The sequence below is a fragment of the Amphiura filiformis genome, chromosome 9, assembly GCF_039555335.1.
Source record: "Amphiura filiformis chromosome 9, Afil_fr2py, whole genome shotgun sequence".
In the NCBI taxonomy this organism is placed as follows: domain Eukaryota; kingdom Metazoa; phylum Echinodermata; class Ophiuroidea; order Amphilepidida; family Amphiuridae; genus Amphiura; species Amphiura filiformis.
This window is the reverse complement of record NC_092636.1, coordinates 11,855,937-11,879,114: the sequence shown is the minus strand read 5'-3', so window position 1 is coordinate 11,879,114 and position 23,178 is coordinate 11,855,937. Positions and strand designations below refer to the sequence as shown.

At 37.0% G+C, this 23,178-nt stretch overlaps 1 protein-coding gene and 3 non-coding genes across 4 annotated transcripts; 1 reads left to right on the top strand and 3 right to left on the bottom strand.

The window, feature by feature from the left end:
- The first annotated feature begins 10,442 nt into the window (after nt 1–10,442).
- Nucleotides 10,443–16,039, top strand: LOC140159976 (uncharacterized). Its single transcript, XM_072183244.1, has 7 exons — nt 10,443–10,700; nt 11,492–11,776; nt 12,666–12,843; nt 13,476–13,580; nt 14,224–14,408; nt 15,032–15,278; nt 15,755–16,039. The coding sequence occupies exons 1-7, from the start codon at nt 10,443–10,445 to the stop codon at nt 16,033–16,035; spliced, it is 1,539 nt and encodes a 512-aa protein (XP_072039345.1). The 3' UTR covers nt 16,036–16,039.
- A 492-nt stretch (nt 16,040–16,531) lies between these two features.
- Nucleotides 16,532–16,620, bottom strand: Trnay-gua (transfer RNA tyrosine (anticodon GUA)). Its single transcript is given in 2 exon segments — nt 16,532–16,567; nt 16,584–16,620. It is a non-coding gene; the product is annotated as a tRNA-Tyr (tRNA).
- A 2,448-nt stretch (nt 16,621–19,068) lies between these two features.
- On the bottom strand, nt 19,069–19,157 carry Trnay-gua (transfer RNA tyrosine (anticodon GUA)). Its single transcript is given in 2 exon segments — nt 19,069–19,104; nt 19,121–19,157. It is a non-coding gene; the product is annotated as a tRNA-Tyr (tRNA).
- A 416-nt stretch (nt 19,158–19,573) lies between these two features.
- Nucleotides 19,574–19,664, bottom strand: Trnay-gua (transfer RNA tyrosine (anticodon GUA)). The gene is given in 2 exon segments: nt 19,574–19,611; nt 19,628–19,664. It is a non-coding gene; the product is annotated as a tRNA-Tyr (tRNA).
- Between the last annotated feature and the right edge of the window lie 3,514 nt (nt 19,665–23,178).

Genomic DNA, 23,178 nt, shown 5'->3' with positions numbered 1-23,178 from the left:
GACCCCTTTATGACCCCTTAATGACCTTAAATGAATCTTAAAATGTTTGTAAAATGTTTAGAATGTCATAAGGATCATTGCATATAAATTTCGGCTCAATTGGAGCATTTCGAAAAACTTGACCTTTGACCCCTTTATGACCCCTTAATGACCTTAAATGAATTTTAAAATATTTTTTAAATGTTTACAATGTCATAAGGATCATTGCATTTAAATTTCAGCTCAATTGGAGCATTTTGAAAACCTTGACCTTTGACCCCTTTATGACCCCTTAATGACCTTAAATAAATTCTTTAATGTTTTAAACATGTTTAGAATGTCATAAGGATCATTGCATTTAAATTTAAGCTCAATCGGAGCATTTTCGGTTAAAATGACCTTTTTTGACCCCTGTGACCCCAGGATGACCTCTGACGTTTGGAAATATTTTTATTATATTCTTTATGTTTTCCTCTTTCATATGACACCACTCATGGGGTCATACCTTCGTGGCATTTAGAGATATGTCCATTTCAGACCAAATGGTTAGTCAGTAAGCTAGTAAGTAAGCTAGTAAGTAAGCTAGTAACATTCACTCATATAGGCTGATACCATTTCATGGTTCAGCAAAAATGATAATAGAAAGAGAAAATGGACAGTGTGTAATCTGATATCAAAGTTTTCATAGTAAAAATTCCAAGAAAAAACTCACGTTTTCCATACAGTTTCGACAATCCTATCTGTTGCCTTTCTCAATGGTATAATATGCCAATAGATCCCTTGTTGGATGGTATGACGTCATCGGAAGATGATGACGCCCTCAGGATCAATTGGTCATAGACGTGACTCAGTTGGAAGGCCCCCTCGTCGCCGTTCATTAGGCTCTCTTTCATGCTTGGTCGTGATTTCCTCCGGATCCAGATAGATTCCCTTATCCATCTGGTGTTTCTCCTGTCGTCCGTAGCTAGAATTTTTGGATTGTCCCAGTTAATAAGATGGTTTTCTTTACTGGCATGTTCTGCAATTGAGGATTTCATTTCAATTGACTGCGAATCCTTCCGAGTTGCCCTGGTGTAATTTTGGGCCATCATTTTTTCCGATTCGACCCCGATATGTCATATAAGTGGTTGTCAGAATAAACTCTCGAGCAAATTCATAATGTCATCAACTGAGAGGATAGTGCAAGACGCAAGGGTTTTATCATCAGTTAATCTCGGCCTTCCAACTGAGTCACGTCTATGACCAATTGATCCTGAGGGCGTCATCATCTTCCGATGACGTCATACCATCCAACAAGGGATCTATTGGCATATACCATTGAGAAAGGCAACAGATAGGATTGTCGAAACTGTATGGAAAACGTGAGTTTTTTCTTGGAATTTTTACTATGAAAACTTTGATATCTGATAACTGTATTCCTGATGAATCTCTTCAATAATAGTGTGTAATCTCTTCACTAAAAGATGAATACCCAATGCAAAGACTTAGAGCAAATTGACCATTTGTATGATATTTTAATATCTTATTTTAATAAACGAGATACTATTAACATGATTAAAATCATGTTAATAGTATCTCGTTTATGAAGAAATATGGTTAGCTTTTAACGGTTCATTGCCAAGTCAATTGCATTCAGCAATATTGTTACCCATTAGCTTATAAATCACAAAATCTTAAACGTTTCGTCCTTTAGTATAGTAGCTTCTCGTCTTTAGCCCGGGTCTTTAGTTTTTCTGTCAATTTCGTAAAACACGTACATGCATTAAATTGACTTAAGTCACAGCCCAACTAGATTAATCTTTTATTTTATTTCTCTCTTATGATGTGGATCTTTCTACTATTAAAAGTAGGCCCGACACTGACCACGCCAAAATATCCCTGAAATCATAATCGCGATACAGTAAAAGTATAGTTTGACTATCTGCAGCATAGCTACCGTTCTTGAGTTATAAGCAAAAAAAATCAAGTGGGGGTGGTCAGTTATTGTGGCCATACAAGGGTCAAAAACAAAAAAGTGCTCCAATCTCAATGAAAAGGAAAATGGTCTCGGATTGTTCGTCATGTAAAATGAAGTCAAATAAGGAATAGTTTGCACGGTCTAGAATGCTTTGTTATTGCCAATATTCGACAGTATCATCATGTAGGTATATCACCTCAAAAATAAGGGCAGCAGAAACACGTTATTTAATGTTTCTACATGAATGACCTTTATTAAAGCATCAAAAATAAAAAAACCGAATTGAAATCGGTCAATGCATTGTGACGTAGTGTCAATTTTAAGATGCTCATAAATGGAATGCAAATCTGCCACAAATTGCTATAATGACAAAATTGGCACATTTCGAGATTTTGAAGGTTTATTTGGACACTTGCTTGAAAAAGCAACGTTAATTTAAGTATCACAGGTTAATTGCCTATCTTTTTAACTTCGTCAAAGAAAACAAAATTAAAAAATCTATCATTGAATAATTATAATAAATTAACCAAATATACTATTTTAGCAATTCCGGCCAATCTGCACACAAATAAAAGTTGAAAAAATGACTAAGTTCAGCTAATTAATATGCAAAATTGATGCCAAAAGAAAACCGTACATGATATCAGGGTGCGGTTTTTTTCACAAACATATGTATACAAAGTTCTTTCAATTTATAACAATACACAAAAAGTAATCAATTATGCAAATTAGCTTATTACAGCTAATTATGTATTCATGATATTATTATGTAAATTAGGCATGAGTAATTTTGGTTTTTTTCAATATTTAATGAAAGTCTTTTCATTCATCATGAATTTGTCAAGTATGAACCTGTTATGATGTTGAGTAAAGAATCTGCAGTTAATTACTTTATTATAATACAAAAAATACAAACTTTGACATTTTGACGGTGTCTGGAATATAATTTTCATTTTTTCTGTAAATATGGTATGTGTCACCATTGCTCAAAGCCAAATCCGAAAAGTAAAAATAAAAATTCATTTGCAATGGTACTTTAAATTAACATTTTGTTATCTGGATTAACATGGGAAGAGAAACGGTAAAAGGAACGGCCCCTCTATTATACCGCGTATACAAAAATGGTGTGGCCTTGGACACACACAATGGCTTAGAGCTATTGTGGTTTGGAATATTACTCCCTTTAAACTCACTTAAAAAATGTTTTGTTTCAAATCGTTTTCCTCAAGTGTGCCATTCGTTGTCGACGGAAATAATTTACATGCTTAGAAAGATTAGTATTTCAGCTAAATGGTGGTAGATCTTGATTTTTCAAAAGACCTATATTTATTGATTTATGAGGGATCTTCAACAATCCATAAAAACAGGTAGTAGCTCTTAAACGAAGCAATATTTATTTTAAAAAACCCGATGGTAGTCACAGAAAGGTTTCACACACCATATATCAAAAATTCAAACAATTGTGATAAATAGCACATATGAGGAAATTAATTTTTCGGCATGGATGTTTGCCAAAATTGAACAACTTTCATGCGCGCACTTTTCAATTTACTGTTATGCTTGCATGCACAGTGTGGCAGAAGTATTGTGCAGCCACTGTGACATGTAGTATAAGGTCAACCCCCACTGCAGCGTATGGGTCCTATTGACAATCCCTCATTTCAAATATATAGTTTTGGTTTCTCTTTGTTCAGAAACCAAAAATCAAGGGATTAAAAAGTAGAGCTGATCTGATCTGCAATCATAACACTATTATGCTGGGAGGACACAGTATAGGGTATATAACCAGAAGTATACAATAGCCTATTGTGCTAACATAATTATTATCATGATTGATATCGGAAATCTATCCCGCGGACGACAGTTGATGCTCTCTGTCGAAGGTAGGTGGCATATTACACTCACGAGTTCTAGGCCTAGAAATCATATACATGCGCGTATACTGAAGGATGGGGTGGGGTGGGGAATTTGTTTGTTTGTATGAAACATAAACGATGCATGGAGATGATTTGATTATGAATTAGTTTATTATCCCCAGGAAGCACAACCCATACCTCTTTAAGAGGGGGATCCCCTCCCTATATAACCACCTCTTTCCTAAATTACCCCTTTCCCCCTCATAGGGCCTGCACTTTGGCTCGTTTTTTGCAGGTTTACATGGTCCAATAATCACAAGATGACTGACATGTGGTAACAAAGGAAGCAGTCACTGCAATTTGATTATGTCCCATATGATTGGCCATTCAAGACACCCCTGTGAATATACTATAGCGGCCTTTTCAAAATATAATACCTGTTTGCTTGACTGTATTGACAATACCCGGGAACAATACACACAGTATATGCATTGGACAAACTTTTTTACAATAAGCATGATAAGTGATGATGTGACCTCCAGATTTATACATCGTTCGTCTCGCACACTGACAACATTTGATTGAATGGACTGTAGGCTACTGCGCCGTGATTACGGTGAAGGACACCGGTTCAAATCCTTTGTTTGGAGCCAATCGATAAAAGCATGCAGGGCTTCTATACCCATGTACAGTTTATCCCTACATACCCTATGTCTTGAATACGCTGGCAAAGTTATGTAATAATCGGATTAATACTATATAGCAGTAGGTAAAAACAAGTTTTGAATAATCCGCGCTATAAAGTCCCATTCAGTGATCCCAAAAAAAAAAAAAAAAAAATCAAATTGTTACGTTTATAAATTTTTTGATGAAAAACAAATGGCAAAAAAAAAACAAAACAGGAAAACGACAGTATTGACGAAGTTGAAGCCCCATTCAAATACATGTAGCTATTTTATATACTGTCAGTACCGGTATATAAATTACAGACTCACGTAAATGCATTATTTTTTGTCTTAGACACGCGGTTTTCGGCTGAACCACTGCACTAGCAAGCTATGTTAGCACATCTATGACAATGACGAAAGGTACAAAATCAGCCATAGGCCTTTAGATAGCAGAAGACACAAAAGTGGTGTTTTATGACCTTTGACATTCTTTTGTGGCGAGTGACATGGTCTTTCAATTCACGCCGAGTGTCCTTGACAGGTTTGACTATGCTTCAGTGGTCATGAAAGAATTCAAAAGATAACCTCTGCCCCAATAATCCCAAGCAATTGTCTGAAACTGCTCCTCGGATCATAAGAACTCAGTCCTCAAATGATAGTCATAATAATGTCCAAAATATAAAAATTACTGACTATCATTGAAGAATGAGTTCCGCAGTCTAGTATCCAGAATCTGAATTTTGATGATTTTTACGATCGTCGGGATGAAAAAAAATCAAAAAATCACTGAATGTGCCTTTAGTTCCCTCTCCTTACCCTGGCAATATAAATCAAAGAAAAATAAAGAAAGAAAACTAGAAAAGAAAATTAACCAAATTAAGGGATCTGGAATGAGCGTTTTGAGCGTTTCGATAGTATTTTTGTGGGACATGAGAGCACATCAGACATATCGAATTGCATTCTGAATACGAAGAATGTCTTTCTGATATCAAATAAATTTCTTTGTTTGAAATTCACGATAAAATACAAATTTTATGACAAATTATTAAAATTTGATATTTTTCACATTTTTGATAAATAACAGTCCTCGAAGTAAATATCATAAATCTAATGTTATATTCTTAAACAGTCCCTGGCATGATACCATACATGTAGGCCTATAGGCCTATGTATAGTAAATTTGTCTGCTTTATCTGTTCTGTGCTGTTTAAGCAAATAGTTAAACATAATTTCCATAAAATGTAAGCTTTTACTGTCAGCTAGATATGTCCCCTTTTAATTTTGAGCAGAACAAGTGAGGTAAAGCAAAGAAAATTTACTACTACTAGCGCCAATGAATGTTATAAGATTGTAAAACGGTACGATCCTCTGGGGGGGTGTGTGTGTGGGGGTGTGTGCGTATGTGTGTCCTGCACGCGTATTTTTTTTCTGCAACTATAACGGGACGCAATACGATACCGGTATGTTATAAGAATCAAACTTACAAGAAAGATGGCGCTTGTCAAATCCTACAATTCTGTCAGAGAAAATATGCATATTTGCATTAAATTTTTAATTAATTGACATAATTGATTAATTAATAAATATTTTATTTAATGATTTACCATAATTCCAAATATGTCAAACAATATGTCAAATTAAAGCTAATGAAATGCTTTATAAATTGGTCAGAGCGCATTTTGCAGAATGCATTTAGTACTTTAGTTACATGATTCCAAACATTCTATTCCAATTTTTTGCTATACACGCATAGGAGCTGTACTTTTAAAATCCGCGCCTAATCAAATAGTCTTTCATTCCATTGTCAAAGTACTGTGCTCCCTGTAGCTGTAGCATTATGGAGTGACCAGGTCCTAGAGTGTGATGGTTTTGTAGCAGATGACAGTGCTCATTCAAGCCTGTCAAGGTCAGTTAGTAGCCACTTGCTGAATGGATGGCCATGATCAGCTATCAAAGAGATGCCTTGTGCAGCTGCCAATCACAGTAGAGGTTTGATAACATTTTGTTAAAACCCAAATGTGATATAAGGACAAAGCTGTGCATGTTGGTACTTAATTGTTTGGATTCTTACGTTGAAATTCCCTTGTATTAGTATTTTTATGTGTAGTGTATAGTGGTCATAAATTATATAGCTTTTAAATTTTGGGCATTTTTGCTCTGTTGCACTGTACCATTATGGAATTTGAGCAAATCAATTACCGACACAAGCAGGTATACAGTGTATTATTTTATTTTTATTTCGTATCTCGGGAGCACAGCTCACTTGGTAAGGCATCAGAATTTGGTTCACTAGCGCTTCGAACTTTAAATCGGAAGGTGGTGAGTTCGAGCCTCATCACGGTCACATTAATTTTATAAACCAAATATTGTTCGAACTTTTCATATTTGTTTTTCTTTTTATTGTTTCTTTTCTTTGTCTTTTTTTCTTCTTGTTTTCTTTTTTTTTTTCTTTATTTTTCTTTGATCCATATTGCCAGTGTAAGGAGAGGAGGGAACTAATGGCCCATTCAGTGATTTTTTTTCATCCGGACGATCGTAAAAATCATCAAAATTCAGATTTTGTACAAGACTGCGGAACTCAGTCTTCAATGATATAGTCAGTAATAATCTTTTGGTCATTATATGACTATCATCATTTGACGACTGAGTTCTTATACATCATCCGAAGAGCAGTTTCAGACAATTGCTTGGGATTGTTGGGGCAGAGGTTATCTTTTGAATTCTTTCATGACCACCGAAGCAGAGTTAAACCTGTCAAGGACACTCGGCGTGAATTGAACTGACCATGTCACTCGCCACAAAAGAATGTCAAAGGTCATAAAACATCAACTTGGTGTCTTCTGCTAGTGGTTCAGCCCTAAGCCGTGTAGGCCTATTTAAGACACAAATAATGCATTTACGTGAATCTGTAATTTATATACTGACAGTATATATAAATTAGCTACATGTATTTGAATGGGGCTTCAACTTCGTCAATACTGCCGTTTTCTTGGGTTTTGTGCCAATTTTTTTCATTAAATGTTTTTATAAAAGTAACAATTTGATTTCACTTTCGCTGGGATCACTGAATGGGGCTTTGCAACGCGATATATTCAAAACTTGTATTCACCTACTGTTATAGCATTAATCCGATTATTACACAACCTCACCAGCGTATTCAAGATATCCAATGCAAATAATCACCTAGATTATGACGTATCATACCGTAAATATGGCGGAGTACTCAAATTCATTCAACAAAAGCATGATTACAAGCTATTGCAATCTACCGCGACAGCTCGTCTCACACACATAAGGGAACACACCACTAAATCAATGCGCCATTTGTGCAACCCTACTGAGTTCCGGTAAAATACAGAAAGTTTTTGAGGTATAATGGGCTGCTCTTTGGACTAATAATCAGAAAGAGTAGCGAATGATAGCTTAAATAAAAGTGTAAAGCCTGTGCATGAATTTGAATCACTAAAAAGTCGCATTTTTATAATTATCGAGAAAATAGGTCCGCGTATTAAAAATGGGCAGAAACGGGTTTACAGTCATGAGAGCATGTCAAAAACAGTGAGGGCGCTGTTTAGCGGCTCCTACCGGGAAAACGAGACGGAAGACTACCCATACATTGAAACATATGTTAAACTTTCATCGATTTGCAATCGACTGGTTATCCTTAAATTTCTCAGAATGTGCCGAAAAGGCCTCAAAACGAGCAAATAAAACTGGTGTTTTTACACGTATTTCAATGGGACAATTATTTAGTGGTGTGCGCCCATAACAAATACACAAATACGATCAAAAATTCAGTATCGAAGTTACGTAATGTTACTATGTCAACGGGATCACGCGCTAGAGTAATGAACCACGATCGAAATGATCACCACATAAAGTATATGGCACTCGAAGGCATACAAAAGTAGCGTGATCCGGTAACCAAGATAATTACGTAACCACTTCGATGCTGAATAGGTTGACGACAACGTTTGATTGAATGCACTGCATTGTGCCATGATTACGGTGAAGGACACCGGTTCAATTCCTTTGTATGGAGCCAATCAATAATTTCACGCACATCCTCTATTATTGCCCAATTATTGCCCGGGATGATTGCACACTGTAAAAAGAGCCATTGTTATAATGTTTGGTGAAATCGTGTTTAACTACCGTATTTGCTTAAGAAGGGGCACAATACAGATAAAGCAGACAGATTGACTCCATGTGGTACATGTATATACATATTAATATAGGGAATGTGTGTGAGTCGAGTATTACCTAATTATAATAGAGGCGTATCCAAAAATGAATTAACGCCCTTTCAAATGTCGAGCCAAAGTGCAGGCCCTATGCCTCCTCCCCTACATTCGATATCTTCATCTCGAGCTCTCCTCCCCTTCTCTTTCACTTCCAATGCTCTCTCTCATATGTTTCTCTCTCTCCCGGCCCATATCCCCTTGCCCTTCAACCCCCCCCCCCCACACACACACACACCCCAATCTTCTCCCTCTATCTTCTACTTTTTGCAGTAAAATTGCTTTAGTAAAAGTCATTAGGTTATTAGAGGTCATATAATGGCCTTCCATCGATTCTGGTACATGGGATTAAGGACATGAATCGATTTTGTTTATAGCACCTATACAATTACAGTAGTGGCCCTTTTGTAATGTCGAATGCAAATATTTCGATGGTCTATATATTTTCACAGTGAAATCAGCTTAGGCTATTTCGTAGTCTCAAGCCAATGCTTTCAAACTAAATCAATGCTTTCAAATGTAGACTGTTTTGTTCGACTTCTCTGCTCGTGAATATTGCACTGCGAAATTTAAACATTTCTTTTGTATACTTAGATCAGGTAACTCGAAAATCCTGTAATTGTATTCGTCACACCACTTATAAGAAACTGAAACCAAAACCGAAACTACCTGTCACAAATGTTTAGTTTTAAACAAAAGGTAGAAATAAAGAGATCGATATCTTGTGATTCAAGTGGTTAGGCAGGACAATAGGAAACCACGTGACCAAAACCAAAACCAAAACTAAAACTATATATTTGAAATGAGGCATGCCTTCTTTGCGATGTTTCCTAGGTAACGAAACATCCTAGATGGTGAGAACTATTTACATGACGAACAATTTGAGACCATTTTCTTTGAAATCGGATTACTTTTAGTTTTTGACCCCTGTGTGGCCAAAAAACTGACCCTTTCTTCCCTCCCCATTTTGACCTTTCTGCTTATAGATCAAGAACAGTATAATGTCACAGACAGGTTAAACTATACTCTCGAATATACTGTCGAACCGGGCTGTCGAAACGCTCGTTCCAGATTATTATTATTATTCACAAAATAAGTTAAAATACATTTAAACTGTGTCTTTAAGTATTGCTCTGAGAATGCAAGTTAGACTAGATCTATATGCATGGATATAAGATACCAATATCAGTTTTCCCTTAGCATAAATTATAGCTTGTTCACGACACCATAGTGTGAAGTCAACAAGCACCTCAATTGATAAAAATAAATAAAGCTTAGATATACTCCAATTTTGTTTGAGCCTGGTCCAATCAGGACCCACGTATGTCTCCGCAAGGAGCGACCGTTTAGACAAACATTTCGACGATACGGTTGAACTCCTTCCATCACTTTCTTTCCACAAAACAAATCATAATTATATTTACCTTTGTTACTTTCAAATAATAAATAAACTTTAAAACTTTCCGCCAAACGCTATCCCGCGTGTACCATGAATGGTCTAAATGTATACTGAACCATTCGCGTAACGCGTTGCGTTGACATAACGCAGCTGCTATGACCACGCAAAATAATGTTTAGTGAAGTTATAATTGAATGCGTCACAAGGTTGCGTGACAACGCGTACATCCTCGCGTAGCAACGCATGTACGCTTATTTATATCGGCAGATATACTGGCAGATTGCAGACCGAGTCGTAGCATAGGTTTGCCTTAAAAAATTGTGTTCGGCAAACTTTAACAGTATGGATGTGGTAGTAAGTCCAGATGACATGGATATTATGATGAAACAAGCACATAAAGCCCGACGAGGTGGCTTAGACGAAGGTTCTGTTGGCGTATCTGCGGACGAGTCTCCCATCACTACAGCCTCAGAAGCATCAGAGTCTAGTGATGATACAGATGAAGATAAAGATACCTTGAGTGATCTTCCTGTTTTAGAAAACAAATTACTCGACTTACCCGACGAGCCTATACAGATTATTAAGCCAAAATCTAATCCGGTAAGGTAGCATTCCTAATTATAATTAGGCGTACGTGATATTTTTGCTGGCATCAGCATTTAGCAAGCACATACATTTTCAATGATCTGCATGTAGGATAGGCCTAGGCCTAAAGACAAGACCAATTGGAACATACAAAATTATAAATAGACCTACTCGGTACTAGTTTTATCGAGTGGCAAAAATATAGTATAGACCTACAAGCATGGGCGTCAATCCCCACTTTCGGCAAAAATAGATGCAAAAAAAATGGATTCGGGACTTCCTACACAATCGCTCCCAACAAGTCCTCCTAGATGGTCAACGCAGCAGTGAGGCTACAGTATCATCTGGCGTCCCTCAAGGCAGCGTCCTGGGGCCGTTACTGTTTCTCACATGATGCAGTCATGTCTACAGTAGAATTCATCTCGACCTTTGCAGGACTTAAACCCCATTAAAAGCTATTAAAATAGGTAAATTCCCCCAATATTCAACAAGGGGGGATGGTCAATGCAACCATCCCGCAACATTGATGAATTAGGCCTATGCGTTTTTGACCAAATACTTCCAGGAACGACCCCGCCTGCGCAGGTCCAATTTGACAACTGAATTTAACCACACACAAAAAATGAAACAACGCTTTTAAAGACCATTGATTTTGATAATTTCAACATATACTCAAAACCAAAGCATTATGATGTGCCGCCCCCTTGAAGATTGGAAACTTTTATGGCAGGCCTAGCCTATGAGGAAAGTAGGCCCCTATATTTCATAAACTTTAGTTTCCCCGTGTTTCCCTCATATTAATACAGGGAGAGCGTACTCCATTGGAACGTGGTCGTCTCATTGCCAACCAAGTAAAAAACAACTTGAAATGGGCTAAGGTTCTTGGTGAAAGCAAGCAGGAAGAACAAAGATCCTTTGTTGTCGAAGACCAAGACGGCAAGGAGCAGAGACTGACATTTGATGTGAATGAATTCAAAGCCAATGTGCAGACAGTCAGTGCACTTCCACCTGCGGCCAAGATTATCTTGACGAAGAATCCGTGGGAGAGATCGGCTGAAGATCTGGCTTACCTCATCCCGTTTGTAACGAAGGTTGGTGATAGCAGCACTTTTGGATTGTATGCATGATTAGCTGTAAAACAAGTAAACAAATAAGAAATAAAATAGAACGAATCGTGTTTTTTTGTGTGATTTAAAAAAAAATATTTCAAGGATCTTGAATGTTATTAATCATTGCAGTCGCACATGAGTTCTTCAGATACGTTTACCGTTGGGACTGTAAAACTTGTATTTCAGTTGTTGCTTCAAAAATCTGCTAAATACAAACAAACTTGTTCAATTTTGCAAAGTATATCAGATCACGCTAACAACAATGTTTGTAATTACGTTTCCCGATGAACAAAACACCTGTCGTGACTGTCGTCTCGGAATTCCAAAACAAAGGAGAATGTCCCAAGAAAATATCCACATGCAAATTCATGGTAGAAAGGTTTTTTAGATGTTGAAGAAAAGGTGCCTGAGGGAGGCATCTTAAAAAGTATAGGCCTAATAGTAATTCCCTTCTAATATTAACGTATTGCTGTTGCTGTCTTCAGTAGATAGCGCAATATCGGAAAACGTGGACATGCATGATACCCAGGATCCCGCGGGACATATCATATGAATTCATACCATATCCCTGTTCATACACAGTGTTTCAACATTGGGAGCGGACAAAAGCATATTTTGTTGATGACTTGTTCTTGGGTGCGGGGGGGGGGTCCGCTCGGAGTCAGAAAATGTATCAAAAATATTATTAGGGGGGGCTGAGCTCGCTGGACCCTATGTACCATGATACTGAAAGGCGTGGTTTTATATATTCACCGTGGTATCACCGATATTAGCCTAATTATTCTGCTGTAGACGTGTTATGTGTAAAACCATAAAAAGAATTTAAGCCTACTCACTAAATTCTTTTGTCTTCTCTTGTTGGATAATTTAGCTGAAATGTTTCCAAAGTTACTCTGTCCCCATCAAACGTGACTTGGCATCCGTACTACATTATGAAAACTTTGAGGATGGTCGAGTGATCGTGAGACAAGGCCATCCAGGGCTTTCCTTCTATTTTATCCTGAGTGGTACGGTGACAGCAGAAGTGACAGAGGTTGACAAAAGAACAGGTAAGCCTACGTGTTCAATGACGGCGGAAACATTAAAATTTAGGAGGTTATGGGACGGCAGGGACGTAGCCAGCTTTTTTGGTCAGGGGGGTAAAATAAAATTTCGGGGGCACAGACGCAAAAATTACAGTTGCATCATACAATACATATAGAGCTTCAAAACAAGGCTTTATTGGGACGATGTGCGCGCGTAGCGTGCAACAATTTGGCATTTTACACTATTTTCACCCATTATCAGGATAGAAATGGTTTTATCTTCACAATGTTTGTATTTTACACTATTTTGGCCCATGATCGGGCTGAATTTTGGTAGAAAAGGGGCTCCTTGCCCCTTTTCTTTTCCTTTGCCCTCTTGATTTTCTCTTTCATTTTTTGTCGGAGGGGCACTTTTTTCTTTCATTTTTTGCCACTCTGCCCCCTGCCACCCCCCCCCCCTCTCCCCCCGCTACTGGGGGAAATTTTAAATTTCAGTCTATCCCAGTCTGTGAAATGCTCTCACTGCATTTTAGCCCAGCATTTAAGCTATAGTTTTGCTTAATTACAAGAACCTTATAGTTACAGGCAGGGGTATGGGTAGAGTTCCCTTTACAAAAAATGAACATTTAAATTTATTAACTTTATGCTGTATACAGGTACCCAGCACACTCAGTATGTAGGCCAGTCCAAAGCTGGATCGTCCTTTGGTGAGCTATCCCTTCTACATGGAACCAAGCGAGCAGCAACAATTATTACAAAAGGTAAAATCTATACTTTTACATCTGTCCATTTTTTGTGATTATTTATTATTTATTATAAGTTGGTCAAATATAAAGAAGTTAAAAATATTATTCCTAGATTTTTTTAAATCTAAAATCTAATCTAAAATTTAATCTAATTTTTAAAATCTAATCTAGATTTTTTTAAATATCTAGTTTTTAAAATTCTTTAAAGGACATTTTTACTGTTTTTTTAAAATAATTATTAGTGTTATTATTATTATTATTATTTATGTTGTCAAGGCCATGATTTTATGATTTTGTCCCAATTTGAGCATTTTAAAATAAATCTGACGTCACAGTTGGAGTCATCTAATTGTTGCCATTCTAAAGATGCACTAGACCAACAATTTAGCTGTAAAAAATATTCTAGTTTCCATAATTCCAACTTTAAAATGACCCGTTGCCTATACTATCGCGTGATTCAATTTATAACGTGCTGTAGTAAAATCACAAATGTGAGCATGCCTAATGATTATACTTATACATGTCATCAGAAACAAACTTTATAAAAGGCTAGGGAGATTCTGAGAAAAAAAAGTTTTGATTTTTATTACAATAATCACATCATTATATAGCGTCACTTCCAATTTTGATGTTCCTTTATTATGTCATATTGATATAGGGGACACGGAGTTTCTTCGATTAGACAAATCCGACTTTGACATGGTGTTAGGAAGAAGTTACCAATCAGAATGGGACACTCGGTTTGATTCATTGCGATCTCTATCATCATTCGATGACTGGGAAGAGAAAGAATTGAGAGCAACAAATGACAGGGCAAAAATAGTAGTCTACCTTCCAAATACGGTTTGTTTGTTTGTTTGTTTTATAACAGGGTAATTTATAACAGGGTTCTTTTGTTTGCCAGCAGTGTGGGAAAACAGCAGTATTGACAAAGTTGAGGTCACATTCAAATACATACAGCTTATTTATACTGTCAGTATATAAATTCACAGATTCATGTAAATGCCTTATTTTGTATTAAATACACGGCTTTCGGCTGAACCACTCGCAGGCTATATGTTAGCACATCTATGACAATGACAAAGGTACCAAAATCTGAATCTTGATGATTTTTACGCTGATCGTCCGGATGAGCAAATGGGCCTTTAAACTAAGTACAGAAACTTTTCTTTATATCCTAATTCCTAATTATAAGACATGGCACCTAATTAGATTTAATTAACAAAAAAAACCGAAACTAACTTAAAAGGTTTGCTTAATCATTTGTTTGTTTGTTTGTTTGTTTGTTTGTTTGTTTGTTGGTTGGCTGTTATTTGGTATTGAATTACACAGCCGTGACGTGAGTAACGCTGCTTACAGGTTCTTCTTTCTGTCAACCATTATATTTGCTCTATAGCACTCCCATACTTACATCGATTTTGACCTAACTTGGTCATTGTTCTTCTTATTTCTTTCTCTAATCACAGGTAATACTCGGTGACCTTACGGAACCCCCTGATAGAGTATATTTCATTAAATCTGGTAAATGCAAAGTAGTACGTGAGATCACCATGCTGCAGAGTCAGCTTCCTCATGGACGCACGCAATATTCCCTTCCGCCAATCAATGGCAAGCATGACGTCACAAAAACATTGAAATTGGAGAAACATCAGAAATTAATGGGTAAATACTTGCATGTTGCAACCATCAAAAGCGGAGATTTCTTTGGTGTTGGTAAGTATAAAGGAACAAACCAAAAAGTTCCATTACGTTTTGTTACCTGGAGAGATTTGATCATGTCTCACCTCCTTTTTCGACCAAATCGACGGTAATAACTAGTAAGAGATCAACATTTAACCACAAATTGCATCAGGCAAAACTCACATCCTGGGAACCACACAGGCCACGTCAAATATCTATCAATGAAAATAGACGCCTCATGCGCTGATGATGCGCAGTGATTAGCACTCCGAAACAGATCATTGATTGATATTGGAATCCGTGGAAAGGTTTATAAATGAGGGAGTTTCGTAAAATGCTTATGTTTCACGAACGGTGTGGTTAATTGTCAAAATTCAAAAAGTACATGATAGCTTTCAGGGACACCCTGTATTACACTTTTATAGAGGAAAAGCTAATTATTTAAATGTGTCTTCAACACTTGCAATCGTCCGAAGTATTTATTATATTTCTCATATAATTGTTTACAGGGGAAGACCTGCAGAAAACATTCATCATTTCAATCGGCCGAGTGGAATGTATTCTTGTGTCTCAAGTCGCTTTTCTACGCCATGAACGAGGCAGATGCTTAGAACCAATGCGCATGACAGTAGAGAACCGCATACCTTCTTATCAAACGGCATTTGAAAATTACTTAGAAAGCAAGCGATGGCGAGCGTACAAGAGAGGACTTGTAAAAGAGTTGGCTGCTAGAAGGCATATACCAAATTCAACAAAATTCTCGGATGTACCATTGGTGTCAAGGAAATGACAATTTTTTTTATAGACGCAGTTTTAACATTAAAGACATAATTATTGTTTTTAATTTGATTATTAAATGCCATTTATCAATCCTTTTTTATTTATAAAATGTTGTTGATCATAAACTTCTTTGTGGTAATGTGCAAACAGATTCTGTTTTAAAAGCAAAGGTCCTAAATAAGATAGGATAGACCTAGGTCTACACGTGCAACTTACATTTAAAAACACTGGGTATTTATTCAAAGAATAAAGACCCTATTTCCTTGGTTTTAATTATAAATCAGCTCATAGATCAAAAGCAAATGGTTACACAGATTCATCCGCTCGTCCAATGGTTCACTAGTCCTAAGGTCAGCTCATGGCTTAATCAAGGGCCAATATAAATATATTTATACAATTGTCCTGCTGTAGTATTTTTGACAGAACAAAAAGGCACGAAACAATACGTAATGCGCGAGAATTTTAAAGCGCAAAAATGGATGGTCAAAGGACATAGAAAAGGTCCCTCCTTCGAACCGGATTCGAACCAGTGACCTATGGATGACAATGTATTTTCCACTACAGTCCACCGCTCTACCAACTGAGCTATCGAAGGACGCCACGAACAGGGTAATACTCTAACTGCCTTTCTACAAGACCTATTGTTTAATCCGCCCAATTTTAGTCCGTCAAGAAGGACAGCGTTATTGCTAGCACGATAATCAGCTATAATCCATGCGCGCCGTCAGGCGTGGTAACGGCGTGGATTATCGTGCTAACAATAGCGTGGTCTCTCTTGATGGACTACGCTGTTTTAGCAAAGTCGAGGCTTTGTTTAACCATGGTTTTGTAAGATTTACTACGATGGGTTGTTGCAACCCCCTCATCATGCAGTTATTCTTAACTACATGTATGCACACAACACAGGGGCACTCACAATAGGCAATTGAACCCTACTGGTAGCGCTGTGTTGTAGATATAGGGGATGAACTAGTTAGCGTCATATATGACAAAGTATAAAAGCTATGATTTTAGTACTTTCTCTATGTTTCAATTACTTATTCTTTTCAAAATATCTGAATTTTCAACCCGGTACAAGCTTTAATAACGGGGGACCATACATTTGTATGAAAAACAAATATACCATCTATATCCAAACTCCCGTGTTATTCCAATGCACATTTTGCTTCACCGGGCCACAGTGACATCACCCCGGTATCTTCATGGTAGAAATCGCCATGGTAGGTTGAATCCACGGCCACCCATGGCCATTTTATTCGGACCTTATGAGATGCATAATTAGCGAAGTGACCTGACTAAGGCTACTGACAATAACCGGGGTAATTGATTTCTCGCTGTGTGAGTAAGCTTGTATACGACATTGCGGTCAATGGTTTAACGGTATACTGCCTCCACTGAGTAGTGAGTGCAGCAGACTATAGCCTGCTGCGCGCTGTAGTCCATACAGGACCAACGCAATATAACATTAGAGTTTTGGTTAGATTTTGAGTTCAAAGCGCACGGCCAATTTTCAAAACGCACGCTAACGACTATCATATCTGTTCAACACGTATTTTCAAGTGTATGAGCCCACATCTGGTTTCTTGAGAAAAAATCATTTGCGGGAGATATTCATCATTTTCTAACCCAGTATCCGAAGATTTTCGTCTGATATCAAAATCGTGCATAGCAATTCACGTGTATCGATCTCGTGTATTCATTTTAGTGTCTCTGCTGCACCAAATAATTATTAGCCAGGCGATGTCGGTGTGCGGGCCGCCCTGGGTTGGTCATATTTGCAAGAGGGCTGTCACGAAACCGTAATAGGTACAAATTTAGTACTTTCTGTCAATCAAGTATGGTTTATTCTCTACATGTCAATCTTTAAATCATTAGCATAGTCCTTATAATAACGGTGGGTAAATGACAGCAAACCAGTGAAAAATACCCCAAAACTCAGTCAGTGGAGCTCCGCCCGTACATGTCAATAGCGTCATTATCGACTGGATTAGTCGACCGTAGCGGACAATTCGATCGCTCATTAGATTAATATTATCACGTGGTAATAAATTTGCGTTGGACAATCGGTTAGGCCTACTATATTGGTTTAGTACTGCATATCTCGGTTTAATCTTCACAAAGCGGGTTTATGGCTGGAAAGGTCACGGTGAATTTGCCGTGGACATAAGTGCACTATGTCCATATTTTTTTTTATATTAGACATCATACAACTTTGCATCATACAAGGATTGCATAACTTGATGTTTCGTTACCTACGTAACACAGCAAAATAGATCAAATACCATTGAGGTCTACCGTATTGACCTTGACCTATTTTGATGCATTACGTAGGTAACGAAACATCCTAAATTGTGCAATCCTATCCTTATTTGAATTGTTTATCAAAACGAACATTTTGACACCATTTTAGTCAAAATCGGAGCACTTTGATGTGTTTGACCCCCATAGAGCCAAATACGTGACCTTTGACCTTTTCGTTAATAACTCGAGATCGGTACGTCCTCATGTCTGTTCAATTAGCTTAGATTTTTGTATTCTTTAGATATTTGAAAAAATATAAAATTGTGGTCAAAGTCATCAAAGAAAAGTGTTAGCACAGCATTATTCACACGAATGCACAACAATAATACACTGTTTGATTAAGTTAACAATATCTGAATCTTTGTAATCAAAATAGGCCTAAAGTATGATTTAATAATAATTTGGTGAGTCAACATAAACACATAACGAAATCAAATTGATTCAGCTATATTATGAAGTAAAACGCTAAACATCGCATAATTTTTTGCGCCTGTTGACAACTTTTTTTTTTATAACACATGATGATATAATGTACCGTAGCTTTTCCAAAATAAATAAAAAATAAAATAAAATTGTATACTATTGTAGAAAATAATTATGTAATGTTTTGGGGAGGGTGGTAATTATTTTGCCAAGAATAATAGAGAAAAAATCACATTGAAGTTGCTTTTCCTTTCACTTATACATTCAAAGATAATAATTTGTGCCTTCGTGTTCAAAAATAAAACAAAGAAATAGTCCCTCCTTCGAACCGGATTCGAACCAGTGACCTATGGATGACAATGTGAACTCCACTACAGTCCACCGCTCTACCAACTGAGCTATCGAAGGCTGACTTATTCTGCGGCGCACTATTGCAAGACTTATCTATCGTAGAGATTACTCAATCATCCGTTTATCACTGGGAATAATCAAATTAACAAGTCAACATAAACACATAACGAAATCAAATTGATTCAGCTTATGAAGTATTTAAAACGCTAAACATCGCATAATTTTTTGCGCCTGTTGACAACTTTTTTTTTTATATCACATGATGATATAATGTAGCTTTTCCAAAATAAATAAAAATAAAAGTATACTATTGTAGACAATAATTATGTAATGTTTTGGTGGAGGGTGGTAATTATTTTGCCAAGAATAATAGAGAAAAAATCACATTGAAGTTGTTTTTCCCTTTCACTTATACATTCAAAGATAATAATTTGTGCCTTCGTGTTCAAAATAGAAACAGAAGAAATGTTGCCTCCTTCGAACCGGTATCTCGAACCAGTGACCTATGGATGACAATGTGAACTCCACTACAGTCCACCGCTCTACCAACTGAGCTATCGAAGGCTGACTTATTCTGCGGCGCACTATTGCAAGACTTATCTATCGTAGAGATTACTCAATCATCCGTGTATCACTGGGATTAATCAAATTAACAGGGTGTAACAAATTAGCAGTGATGGTAATAAGAAATGGAAGTTATCGTATGTAACGGTATTAAATTTCTTTAAAAATGGCTTACTTTTCTCTGTTTTACCCAATGAAATCCAAATATGAGTGATTTATCCTTTAACTCAAGAACAAAGATATTGTGGAAAATCAATCAGCTAGGTTTTTATATGCCAAAGGTGACTATATGAAGTTAAGACAAGATTTATCAGAAGTCAATTGGAATGAACTTTATGATCTTGATGTAACCAATGCATGGGACTGTTTTGATAGCCACATTCATGAAACAATGGAGAAGAATATTCCCAAGTCTAAACCTGTTGGTGCCGCTACAAATAAGAACTAGAAGGCTATATATTTGTACACAAATACGGCTATACCCGCATGTTATCGGTTTACACAAACTTACAGTCCTTATTTGCTGAGGACTTAGGTTGCTGTTGTCAGTCTCTCTAATTCACAGTGAAGCTATGCAATTTGATAGATTGAAATTCACAATGTGCAATTTGATTAGGGGAAAGCTATTCCAGAGGGAGTATGTAAATTAAATGGAACAGCCATTTCAGAGGGAGTATGTAAATTAAATGGAACAGCCAAAGGTATGTAATTTGAATGGAACAGCCTTAACGCTTCACACATGGTATTTCCAATTATCATCATCTACAATTATTATAGGCCTAATACGCTATTGAAATTCACAATATGCAATTTGATTAGGGGAAAGCTATTCTATTCTAGAGGGAGTATGGAAATTAAATGGAACAGCCATTTCAGAGGGAGTATGTAAATTAAATGGAACAGCCTATTTTGTGGCCATTTCAGAGGGAGTATGTAAATTAAATAGAACAGCCAATGGGTATGTAATTTAACTGGAACAGCCTTAACGTTTCTGTCATCTATATTATTATAATTACGCAATTGTCTGTGAATGGGATGGGGTGGGTGTTATTAACAATATAATTCGCAGGTGCAATCTGTGTACAAACCCGAGCCCTGAAGTTGCTTTATTTGATGATAAACGGACAGCCCTTTTTAACATTTGGGGCCCTGGCCCATATATTTGACTTATGAGGCTCATGTACACATGTTGAAGTATAATTCTCAGTAGATTTACGCTGGGCACTGTAGCTGCTTTATTTACTGAGTAACGGCTGGCCCTATGTTTTAGCGTTTGGGGCCCTGGGCCCATATTATGTGACATATGGGGCTCATATGTACATATAACAATATAATTCTCAGGTGCAGTCTGTGTACAAACTTTGAGCTTTGGTGAAAAATGGCCGGCCCTTTGCTTTAACATTTGGGGCCTGGGGCCCATAATATTTGACTTATGGGGCTCTGTGCATATGTTGAAATATACTTCTCAAGTGCTATCAGCAGACTCAAGCTGGACATTGTAGCTGCTTTATTTACCGAGTAACGACCGGCCCTATGTTTTAGCGTTTGGGGCCCTGGGGCCCATATTATGTGACACATGGGGTTCATATATACATAAAACAATATAATGCTGAAGACATAGGGCCTGCACTTTGGCTCGACATTTGAAAGGGGCGTGAATTCATTTTTGGATACGCCCCTATTATAATTAGGTAATACTCGACTCACACACATTCCCTATTATGTATATACATGTACCACATGTAGTAAATCTGTCTGCTTTATCTGTATTGTGCCGTTCTTAAGCAAATAGTTAAACACGATTTCATCAAACATTATAACAATAGCTCTTTTACAGTGTGCAATCATCCCGGGCAATAATTTGGCAATAATAGAGGATGTGCGTGAAATTATTGATTGGCTCCATACAAAGGATTTGAACCGGTGTCCTTCACCGTAATCATGGCGCAATGCAGTGCATTCAATCAAACGTTGTCGTCAACCTATTTGATCGTATAGTGCATTAAATTTGTTATGTGTGTGAGATGTCGCGGTAGATTGCAATAGCTTGTAATCATGCTTTTGTTGAATGAATTTGAGTACTCTGCCATATTTACGGTCTGCTACGTCATAATGTAGGTGATTATTTGCATTGTATGTCTTGAATACGCTGGCGAAGTTGTGTAATAATCGGACTAATGCTATAACAGTAGGTGAATACAAGTATTGAATATAGGCCTATCGCGTTGCAAAGCCCAGTTCAGTGATCCCAGCGAAAGTGAAAAAAAATCAAATTGTTACTTTTATAAAAATTTTAATGAAAAAATTTGGCAAAAAACCCAAGAAAACGGCAGTATCGACGAAGTTGAAGCCCCATTCAAATAGGCCTACATGTAGCTAATTTATATACTGTCTGTAATTACAGATTCACGTAAATGCATTATTTTTGTCTTAAATAGGCCTACACGGCTTTTGGCTGAACCACTAGCAGAAGACACCAAATTGATGTTTTATGACCTTTGACATTCTTTTGTGGCGAGCTAGTGACATGGTCAGTTCAATTCACGCCGAGTGTCCTTGACAGGTTTGACTCTGCTTCAGTGGTCATGAAAGAATTCAAAAGATAACCTCTGCCCCAACCAGTCAGAATTAATAGGCAAAGTTTCACGGGAAAATTTTCTGGACACGTGACACCCATGGGCGCAGACATATTAGCATTATGGAATGTGACCCCGAGCACAGCGGGTGTTCTTCCAATGTATTTGAATAGGAAGAATTCTTCCTTTGAGGCAAAATAAGTTACTTGTCGCAAGTTAATAATGTTATGGTAAGAGTTTCCGTAGATAAATTTTTTTTTCCGTAGATAGATATTTGTGAAATTACGTTTTGATGATATTGTGAAAAAATTAAGATAACATAATATTCAATAAATTTGCAATGCACAAATTTCTATCAAAATTGCGGTCAAAAATACTATTTCAATTCAAAATTACTAAGACTTGAATAGCGAGGTCACCGCCGGGGGTCAGAGATCAGGCTCGAGGTTTCACTCACATTGATACGCATTGGTCACGTGTCCAGAAAATTTCCCGTGAAAATTTACCTATTAATGTTGACTGCCAACAATCCCAAGCAATTGTCTGAAACTGTTTTTCGGATGATGTATCATAAGAACTCAGTCGTCAATAGTCATATAATGACCAAAAGAGTATTACTGACTACTATATCATTGAAGACTGAGTTCCGCAGTACAAAATCTGAATTTTGATGATTTTTACGATCGTCCGGATGAAAAAATCACTGAATGGGCCGTTAGTTCCCCCTCTCCTTACCTTGGCAATATGAATCAAAGAAAAATAAAGAAAAAAAATAAAACAAGAAAAAAAAAGACAAAGAAAAGAAACAATAAAAGAAAAACAAATATGAAAAGTTCGAACAATATTTGGTTTATAAAATTAATGTGACCGTGATGAGGCTCGAACTCACCACCTTCCGATTTAAAGTTCGAAGCGCTCGTGAACAAAATTCTGATGCC